This window comes from Octopus bimaculoides, chromosome 21, assembly GCF_046866305.1.
Source record: "Octopus bimaculoides isolate indiv1 chromosome 21, ASM4686630v1, whole genome shotgun sequence".
Lineage (NCBI taxonomy): Eukaryota > Metazoa > Mollusca > Cephalopoda > Octopoda > Octopodidae > Octopus > Octopus bimaculoides.
In genome coordinates, this window is record NC_142948.1 from 35,617,237 (window position 1) to 35,629,170 (window position 11,934).

General features: G+C 33.0%; 1 protein-coding gene across 3 annotated transcripts in view; it reads left to right on the plus strand.

Moving 5' to 3' along the window:
- Positions 1–11,170, plus strand: part of LOC106872141 (short transient receptor potential channel 7) — a 106,232-nt gene extending 95,062 nt beyond the window's left edge. For 2 of the 3 annotated variants that reach the window (XM_089339097.1, XM_089339098.1), the window contains 6 exons: positions 3,743–3,769; positions 5,158–5,303; positions 5,978–6,184; positions 9,659–9,788; positions 9,912–10,061; positions 10,490–11,061. In XM_089339097.1, the coding sequence (XP_089195223.1) occupies positions 3,743–3,769; positions 5,158–5,303; positions 5,978–6,184; positions 9,659–9,788; positions 9,912–10,061; positions 10,490–10,932 (1,103 nt within the window). In that variant the 3' untranslated portion in view covers positions 10,933–11,061. Of the gene's footprint in view, positions 1–3,742; positions 3,770–5,157; positions 5,304–5,977; positions 6,185–9,658; positions 9,789–9,911; positions 10,062–10,489 lie in introns of all 3 variants that reach the window. The other variant, XM_089339099.1, reaches the window with a different exon arrangement.
- The last annotated feature ends 764 nt before the right edge of the window (positions 11,171–11,934 follow it).

The window sequence follows — 11,934 nt, forward strand, 5'->3', positions numbered from 1 at the left end:
AAACCACAATAGCAAGGATTCTCCCAAAAGAGATTCAGTAGAATCCTAGGATAGATGTAATGTTCATGGCCGGCAAATAATAAATAGAAACTGTTCACAAAATGGAATAAGTTAGTTTGCTATGAAAGTTTTTTTTTTCTTTGATGTTTCGGGAGAGGCCCTCACTCTGATAAATGGTCTCTGTCCGAAAGGTTATATCTTTCCTTTATCTCACATCAAAATAAATTATTCCACATCACAAGCAGTGTTGTAATAAATTGTTATTACGTCTGTGGAAGGAGAAATGAGCAATGTTCAGAATCTTTACAGGTCATAAATATTGCACTTACAGCTGTTATTCAATTTGATTTATCTCTGATTTGATGCATGTCGGGAGGGGAAATAAGTGGGCTGGAATGGAGGTTCGCGTGGATTGCTGCTTTCTGGTAAGAAAAGAAGCTTAGAAATCGTTATTATTTGGTTACTTCGTGCTTAAATTAAGAGCGGTTACGCGGTGGGGGTGTCGATAAAATAAGTACCACTTCAGCACTGGGTCCGATGTGGAGAACTTCGACCTTTCTCGACTTCCTCCGACATCCGAACAGCTTACACGCATTTTTAGAAATTAATGTAATACGAGTACATGCAAGCCCTGATCTAACCCACGTAATTGGTTTCCTACCGTGTATGTGACAGGGGCCATGGATAACCCACTTTACACCATCTTACAGCATCATACACTAACACACCTTATCATATACGATCGTACACTCTCATACACCATCATATACGCCATCATACACCATCATACGACTATTATATCTAATAATATACACCATCATACGACTATTATATCTAATAATATACACCATCATGCGACTATTATATCTAATTTTCAGATTCTCTTATTTAATTCTTTACAAACATTTTGTTATTTATTACATTTTTTTTTACCATTCGTTTCTATATATTTTTATATATTTTTACACGCTACCTTTTCTCGTTTCTCTTTTATTGGAAGTCTTATCTGTGAATTCAATTTTGGTGTCGTCGTTATTACACTCCGTTTAGGTTCACCTACCACCTCTTAGTCTGAATTTTTCTTTAATTTAAAAGAAGTTTTTTTATGTATCCATATCACGGCTATTAACTCTTCAGAATGCATATTTATATACAAGCGTGAGTGTATGAGTGCAAATTTGAGCGCGCGCTCGTGTGTGTTTAATGAACATATATTTCGACACCATGTTTGATTCTGCGGTTAAATCCCACAGCTTTCGGTATATCACAATAAGGATAAATTTTGTTGGCTTCGACATATTCACGACTGATCAGAGTGGAAGGTGCTTTTCTTCTCACTTCTAAGATGACAAAAGATAATAGCAAGAAGCTTCTTACTGAAACAATTCATTCATTTTAACTACAAGTAAAACGCGACTGGCCAACATAACCAAATGTCTCGAGATATATAGCTTGGTCTTTGCATTCTAAGTTTGAATCATACTGAGGTCGACTTTTTCTTCCACATTTCCCAGATCGATAAAATAAGTACCTATACATCGTACAAGGCGGCAGCGGCTGGTAATATCGATAGCACGTCGGACAAAATGCTTAGCGGCATTTCTTTCGGATTTTTTACGTTTGTTCTGAGATCAAATTACGCCGATTGGAATGTTTATCACCGAATTCAATTTCGGTGTCGTTATTGCAACCCGTTGAGATTTCAGTATGAATTCTGCCACATTTCAATCCAAGTTTTTTTGGGTTTTTTTTAGTTCTAAAACCTTTTTTTTTTTTTTTTTTCAAAAAGTAAAAACGTACGTCATTTTGATCATTTATTGGGAGTCGATAAAATAAAGTACCTGTCAAGTACTGGGAATCGATGTAAAAGACTTGTCACCCTCCCTTCAAACTTTGCACGCCACAACTGTCCGGAGTCACGTTCAGGGGGAAGGGAGATCTTGTAGTTTCGATCATTTATGCACCATGAAAGACGGTTAAAACGGCCTGGCGAGTCCTACGGCTCAAATGAAATGAAACACACACAAATACCCCCCATACACACACACTCATCATATATTGTACCATTCTAAACGAATATAACAATTACCCTATCATTAATTGGTCTTAATTAATTTACCATTTACCTGCATCTTTTTTGTTTTGCATGTTAGTATTTTTTATTACTAGTTTTGTTGTTATTTTGTTTTGTTATTATTATGTTTTTAATATATTTTACTTTGTTTTGCTTCGTTTTTTTGGCTCACGTTGAAGATTTTGTTTTGCGCATTTATTTTCACAACTACATATAGCGATAAGGACGTATATATACAGCCGAACAGATATACATACATACACATAAATATAAATATATATACGTTGAGTGTGTGCGTACGCGTGTATGTATGTTTCTGTGAGTGTGTGTGCGTGTGTGCATGTATATGTATCTGTCTATACTATATGCGTAAATATACGTTTACATGTATGTGTGTGTGATATTTCGAGTTTGTGTACGTTTGACATACACGTAGACGGAGCACTTATTTTTCGCACTAAACATATAAGCAATAACAGACGAATACTATACATACACAAACAAAAACATATGAATGCATGTACTATATACACAGACATAGATGAATATATATATATATAAATATACACATATTTGTATATATTCATATATATATGTATATATATGTATATATATATATATATGTGTGTGTGTGTGTGTGTGCGTGTGTGTGTGTATATATATATATATATATATATGTATATATGTATGTATATATATATATATATGTATATATATATATGTATATATGTATGTATATATATATATATATATATATATATATATATATATGTATATATGTATATATATATATGTATGTTTGTATATGTATGCACACACACATACATACGTTTATATATATATATATATATGCATGTATATATATATATGTGTGTATGTGTGCGTGCATATATATATATGCGTGTATGTGTATGTATATATATATATATATATATATATATATATTTATAAGTATGGAGGGATCGATAGATCGATGGTTATGTGTGAACTGCAATATATTTTACTTGTTCAAAATGTTGACATTTCCTTTGCAAACTTTACACAAATTTCATGCACAAATTTCATGCACAGAATTTCATGCACAAAAATTTCATGCACAAATTTTCATGCACAAAAATGTCATGCTCAAAAAAATTTCGTGCACAAAATTTCTTGCACAATTTACATTTACTAATTATATGCATGAACTTTATGTACAAATTTAAATGAAAATATATATATACATATATATATATATATATATATATATATAAGGTAAATTTATTTCAGCGATACATTTTTATATAAAACTTAAATTATATACACATATATATAATATCCATTCTACAAGATCAAATTATATACTCAAAATAAATATTAAAATTATTTGCTCAAGTTACATGATTAAATTAAATGTTCGAATTACATGCTTAAATTATAAACCCAATTTACATGCTTAAATTACATACTTAAATTACATGTCTAAATTACATGCTTAAATTACATACTCAAATTACATACCCTAATTACAAACCTAAATTATACGCTCATATTACATGCTTAAATTATATGCTTAAATTACATGCTACTTTTTAAAATTATTTTCGTCAGTTTGTCGCTTATTTTTTATTTCCTCTTTTTTTTTCTTTTCCCAATTTTTTTTTTATCCGATGCTGACAACAAAACCAGAACTGCTGGCATCTTTATGGTCAACTGGTATGTGGTACAACATTTTTCCAACAACTACACAACCTCTCTCTCATTGGTTCATTCTCTCACTTCCCCTCTCTCTCTCACTCTCTTTCTCTTTCTTTCTCTCTCAATGTCACGTTATGTTTTCCTGGGGTTAAAATGTAATAACATTTGTTTTGCATAAAACAAACACATGAAATGTAGTAACAGCCTTTACTATATATGTGTGTGTGTGTTTGTGTGTGTGGTCAGATCAATAAGTATCCGGACTGCTGCTATAGTAGCAAAGTTAAAGCACACAGAGTAAAGCCGTTTGGCACAGATTGGCCTTAAACTCTGCTGTGTATATATATTTATATACACACTCACACACACATAGATACATATATATGTATGTATGTAAGCATGTTGTGTATGCATATATATAGATACATGCACATGTGAGGATGTTTAATTCCTGCAGTTTAACTTGCATCTTATCAACAAACAATCTCTGATGATATACACAAAAATAAACACCGACAAAACCATATTACAATATGGAAGTTAGCAATCCATAATTTAATGTTTCGAATCCAGATAACAGTTATTTCCGTTTCCTGTCTAGTTGACGTGTCCCGTGGTATTTAAGTATTCAAGCATCCACGTGGAAACTAATCGATTCTGTTCAATATTAATCATCATTCTCTTTATCTTCATGTTTCTTCTTTTTTACTTTTTGTTTGTTTTTTTTTGATGTTCTGGTTTTGAAATTCTGCACTAAATGACCACCATATTGGAGCTTCAGTTCATTAATATTTGTCACTTAATGTTCATTTTTTTCTTTTTTATTTTTCTCGTCCATTTTTTTTTTCTCTATTTCTAATTTTGTTTTTATAGTTTCCTAACCAAACAGACAGATATGACTGCTGCCATTAAAAGCGATAATTCTTTATATCACGCTTCCCGGAAAACATAGACATCATATGTGTGTGTGTGCATACATACATATATATATATATATATATATATATATATATATATATATATATACATATTTATATATACATATACATATATATAATATATATACATATAACGTATAAATACATGAATCCTTATGTACATCCTTATATATATACATATATATATACATATATATATATATATATATATATATATATATATATATATATATATATACATATTTATATATACATATATATATAATATATATACATATAACGTATAAATACATGAATCCTAATGTACATCCTTATATATATACATATATATGTATTATATATATATAAATGTGTGTATATATATATATATATATATATATATATATATATATATATATATATATATATATATACGTATATATACGTATATATACTCACATGTGTAATTTGCCTGATTCTCTTTTCCAGGTGCTGGTAAAGAACCGGTAGAGAAAAGCACAGCGATAGTCGAAAGCGTCGGCATGTGTTTATTTGGAATCTATCACGTGGTCATAATTATTGTTCTAATCAATATGTTGATTGCAATGATGAGCCATTCGTTTGAAGACATTCAGGTAAGTCAAATCTGTTGTCATCTGTCATTTGATTCCTTTGTTCCGAAACAGTGGCGACCTCTATAATATGATATAATCACATATGTATGTATATTCTTTTCTGTATATTTCTTTCACTTGTTTCAGTCATTTGACTGCGGCCATGTTGGAGCACCGCCTCTAGCCGAACAAACTGACCCCTCCCCCCCCCCCCCCCCCGCCCAGGACTTATTCTTTGTTAGCCTAGTACTTATTCCATTGGTCTCTTTTGCTGAACCGCTACTTTACGGGAGCATAAACACACCAACATCGGTTGACAAGCGAAGGTGGGGAGACAAACACAGACACACAAATACATACATACATATATATATATATATATATATATATATATATATATATATATATATATATATATATGATGGTCTTCTTTCAGTTTCCATCTACCAAATCCACTTATAAGGTCTTGGTCAGCCCAAGGCTTTAGTAGAAGACACTTGCCCAAGGTGCCACGCAGTGGAACTGAACCCAGAAGCATGTGGTTGAGAAACAACACTTGCACCTATATATATAAGTATTCATACATATATATATATATTACTTCTTGAACTGTTTTACCAATTCTAATACTTTGCCATTTTCCTTTGACCATTGACCATCTTTCTCTCTCTCTTTCTCTCTCTGTCATTCTTTAGGGAGACTGTGACGTGGAATGGAAATTTGCCCGAACAAAACTGTGGATGAACTATATGGATGATGGGAGTACACTACCTGTGCCCTTCAACATGATACCTACACCTAAGTCGTTCTTATATGCATGGGCCTTTTGCAAAGAGCTCTTCAACCCACATTCTGAGGGACTCTTTGATATTGAAAGGGCTCGCAAGCAAACTTTTATAAAGGTAAACGCATTTATGACTGAACGTGTGTGTGTGTGTGTGTGTGTGTGTGTGTGTGTGTGTGTCTCTCTCTCTCTCTCTCTCCCTCTCTTTCTCTCTTTCACTCTCTCTCATTCTCTGTCTTTCCCACGCTTTCTCTTTCTCTCTCACTCTCTCTTTGGTTTTCTCACTTTCACTCCCTGTCTTTCTCACACTCTCTCTTTCTCCTTTACTTTCTCTCTTTCTTTCATGCTCTCTCTCTATCTCTGGCTATCTATCTATCTATCTATCTATCTATCTATCTATCTATCTTTCTCTCACACACATTCTCTCTCTCATCCAACCATTCACTGATGTTTACAAATCATTTACTTCACCTGGTGACTTCTCATGAGAGTCGTTGGGCCACCAAAAGCAAAATGGTTACACGCATGACTTATTAAACCAGCAGAGGATCCAGCCAGCCGAGACATCACAGTGTGGACAATGGGGGTTTTCAAGAATACTGTTGTTCTGTTGGTTTGTTTTCCTATTTTTCCGTTAGTGTTGACTGTCAGAGGAAAGAGTACTGGACGCCATTGTTGAGATTAATATTTTCATCTGGTGTTAGCATGCCGGGCAAAATGCTTAGCGGTATTTCATCTGTCTTTATGTTCTGAGTTCAAATTCCGCTGAGGTTGACTTTGCCTTTCATCCTTTTTGGGTCGATAAATTAAGTACCTGTTGCGTATTGGGGTCCATCTAATCGATTGGCCCTTCTCCCACAAAATTTTGGGCCTTGTGCCGAGAGTAGAAAGGAATATTTTCATTTGGTTCGAGTCAGTTTCTTGCAACTCTGAGTTTCACCTGATGATTACAATTCGCAACGTGTCTGAAGACCTTGTGTACACAAAATCGAAATTCAAAGTAACAAAAAACTAAAGACCATTAAAGTTTGAAGAACTTCATTTTCATGGTGTCCATGTCATGTCTTCCAGCCTTTGCAGTGTTCACAGAGCATTATGCAGTAGTCCTGATGCCGGCACTTTGATGCCAGATGCCAATCATGATTATACGGGTGACTCTTTTCCAATATTCAGATGGCTTCCTGTCATCTCTGTCAGCCAACTTTTTCACATAGAGTTTTAATCTTTATGCGTGTGTGTGTATATATATGTGTGTATATATGTCTACTTTTTTTTTCTCTCCTTTTTTTCTCTCCTTGTTTTTTTTCTGTGTTCCTTTCTGTAGAAGAGCATAGGCTCGAAACGTTTAAGACTTTTTCACTTCCCGAGCATTATACTAATACATCTGTTTGTTGTCTACACCACCTGTCTTCGTCTTTTGTTTTTTTGTGAATTCTCCCTATATACATATATATATATATATATATATATATATATATATATATATATATACACTCACAAGCATGTATTAGACATATACGTATCCGACAAAACACAATTTAGTTCGTATAAATACGAAGCGTGTGATCAACCAAAGAGCTCCATAAATAATTAATTATCAACTAGAAAATTTAGAGCCACAATGAGTTTATATATGTGTATATATGTGTGTGTGTGTGTGTGTGTATGTGTGTATGCAGACATACATATATGTATGTGTATGTAGCAGTATATTGCGTGTATGTTAAAGTGTTCTACAATCCCTTCCCTGCCACTCTATCTTATAGACATAGAGAGAGAGAGAAGGGGTAAGAAAATAACTATTATTTATATCTCTCTCTGTTTCTCTATCTTCCTCTCCCTGTCTCTCTCTCTCATTCTCTCTCCCCTCGCAACTACACTATCTCTGTAAATATTGTGTTTTCACCCTAATTTATTGAAGTCCAGTTGGTTTTGTCACGTACGTCACTTATTTATTAATTACAACAAGGACCACACAAATATTTACTCTTTGCAATACAAACACTCACAGATTTTTCTTTATCATCATTTATATGTTATACATATATACATTTATATATGCATACTCAACTATAAATATATATTAATATAAATATACACACATATGAATATGTATATATATATATATATATATATATATATATATATATATATACATATATATATGTATATATATATATACATACATATATATATATATATATATATATATATATATATATATGTATGTATGTATGTATGTATGTATGTATGTATGTATATATATAGAAACATAGCTAGATAAACACACACACACACACATATATCGGTATAGATATATATCACGCAGCTTCTCTCTGTCTCCCTCGCTCTCTCGCTCTCTCTCTCTCTCTCTCTCTCTTTCTCTCAATCTGTCTTTCTCTCTATCTATTTATGTATCTTTCTATTTATCTATTGTATTCTATCTCGTGTCAACACATTTTCTCTCTTTTCCTTTATATATATATATATATATATATATAGATAGATAGATAGATCAACGTTTCGGACGTTAGTCCTTCATCAGAAAAACAGAAAGTCTACGAGAAGCATAGGAAGAGTGAGAGACACATACAAATAGATAGAATGAATCATAGAAAGACGAAAAGACAGACAAATAAACAGACAGACAAACAGACAGACAGACAGACAGACAGACAGACAGGCAGGCAGACAGACAGACAGACAGATAGATACATAGATAGATAGATAGATAGATTGATAGATAGATAGATAGATAGATAGATAGATAGATAGATAGATAGATACTCATTAAATTATAGTCTAAGTAGCTGAGAATTCTAAGTCAGTTTTGACTGAGCTGACATATGATGAAGGTCGCTCCAGCCATGACCATCCTTTCTTGCTATACATTGAAGCGTTTCATCTTCAGAAAGTATTTCTTTAATACAAAATATGGGCAGTGTGTGATTTGAATGACATCTGACTGCTATTTCTGTCGTTGACAGGCTTCGTTGATAAATAGTATAAACATAGGCTCGGGCTTATCAGATTATATTGTCACTGGCTATGGTGAATAAGAGAATAAACAAAGAACTATCTAGCCGTTACTACTGGACATTGTGTCGCCACAAGAGAGGTGTTTCATGGGCGCTACACTGTTCTGAAAGTGGCGCCGTGTAAACATCTAGCTTGTTGCGAAAAATACTTCATCGACAGAAGCAGGATAGTTCTTTGTACCTTGCTGTAGTAGTTTGACATTTATAATTATACGGCAAGGAGTAAGGGGTATTGATCATTCACTAGTTCAATTTAATTATATCCACAAGGGAGATACATCTAGACATGTTTCAAACTTATTATTCCATATATATATATGTGTGTGTGTGTGTGTGTGTGTGTGTGTGTATAAATATTTATACATATACACATGTACATATGTATATATATGTGAATATGCATGTATACATGTACTTTTGTATGCATATATGTACTTATGTATGTATGTATTATGTATGTATACATGCATGCATTTATGGGTGCGTGTATGTATGTATGTATGCATGAATATACTTCATGTATTTCTAACTTTCAACCTTTTTTCTTTTCACAGAAAAGAAGAGATACCGTTTGCAAGAATCTAGAACTTAAAACGGAAGAAACTTCTTATACAGACATAATGCACCGTTTAGTGAAAAGATATCTGTTTAAATTAGAAAGAGCAAAAGACGAGAAGGAAAATGGTAAAAAAAACCTGTTGTGTTCTTTCTGCTTACAAATTCCAGTTGTTTCAGTATAAGAAAGAGAAAAAAACCTTCATCCGTTTCCATGTTACTGACACACTCTCCTGTTTTAATTTATTCCAGTTAAAGATATAGCAAATGTCAGAGGTGAAGAAATCGAATTATTTGAAACACCACCAGATGGTCCACCACCTGTGCCAGAAACACCGTCCAGAATTCCTTATGCAACACCACCCATCCCAGAACATGAAGATACAGAAACCAAACTGCCAGGTATTCATATGTGTTTTCCAATTACACCTTGTTCGTTGTTGTTGTTGGTGTTGTTGTTACTTATCACTAATTAATCTGTTATTAAATGCATTCCAGTTGTGACAGCCATTACTTTTGCTCTTCAGAATTAACATGTCTGGCTATTTTAAAGCGATATAATGTGATCATCGGAAAAAGTTTGCAGCTTTGCTTTGGGAAAAATTTATGTGTGTATGTAAGTGTGTGTGCGTGTGTGTGTCTGTGTGTGTGTGTGTGTGTGTGTGTGTGTGTGTGTGTGTGTGTGTGTGTGTGTGTGTGTGTGTGCGTGCGTGTATTTTGATTCGTACTTACGTCTGCTTTATTAATTCCGTCTCTAAAGGGCGGTGACAACGCCTGCATTTCTTTCCGTCGTTAAACGTTGTTCAACTTGTGCATTTCTCTGTTTGCAGCGAGAAGCGCTCCACACACGAACAAGAAAACAGGTTCAAGATCCGTAAACAGACGCACATCTGTGAGCAACTCAGGGCCGATTGCTACAACTCTGGCAATCCCGCAGCTAGATGCAATCCAGAGACAGCAGAAACTTCTTGATGTAAGACTGCAACATCTCCAGTCGAACACACGTGAGAACAACAAAATGATGGACGACGTGGATTTCATACGTCGATTGATGACCGAAAACCAGAAGGCTTTGTTCAACATCATTCAGGCTTTAGCTAATATACAGACTGAGATAGTCAACCTGGCGCAATGCTTGCGTCCTCCATCACCGAAAGCACACACAAAACAAGGCAGTACTCAGTCGAGAGGTGGACAATCCAACTCTACAAATACTTCGTCAAATTCAGCTCAACCCAGACGACAATCGAAGGAGGACGAAAGCAAAGTCTGAAATTAAAACATATTTGCTGTTTGGCGTTTTGGCTTTCTGAAAAATTTTTCATCAATATAAAACCTAACAAAAAAAGTTTTTTACATATATATACATAAATATATATATATATATATCTTTCCTTTTCGAAATTGGCTCCTAAAAGAAATTTTGACGTCTTCTGGTGAACGCCGTCTGTTCGATATGAATGAATGAATCAACAGTAGTTCCGGGCGAACAACATACAAACCAAAAAAAACAACAGTAGATATGCGAAAAGGTGGCTAAACAGAAGGAAAATAAATTATGTATCATTGACTAGAACGCATAGCTAATCCGGATGAAACAGTATTTATATGTGAGAGTATATACACATATGTGTACATGCAAATACATATACACGTACATGTACATATATATATATATATATATATATATATATATATATATATATATATATATATATATATATATATATATATATAATGTATTTGTGCATTAAGGCTACCATTCGTTTCACGTTATAAAATATCTTAACAATTTTTCAAGCCGATCCTATGGAGAAATTATTAAGATATTTTCTTAACATGAAACCAATGGTTGCCTTAATACACAAATATATAATCTTTATCCACCAAAGCGGTGTTGAGCAATCATTCTCATTGCTCGACATTTCCATATAAATATATGTATATATATATGCATATATATATATATATATATATATATATATATATATATATATATATATATATATATACACACACAAGTATATGTATGTGAACAGGTGCATCTGTAAATATATATATATATATAATATATATATATATATGTTCATTTATTTGTATGTATCTATGTATGTATGTACATGGAGAGACGTGATTGATACTTTTAGCGAAAAACATGAACTCAGAAAAAACAAGTAATTTATTTGTAAAGAAATATTCTGTCTTAACTTTTGGTATTTATGAACGAAAGGGAGAAGTTTTATTGGCCTTGGTCCGGAAAAAAATATTCATTAAA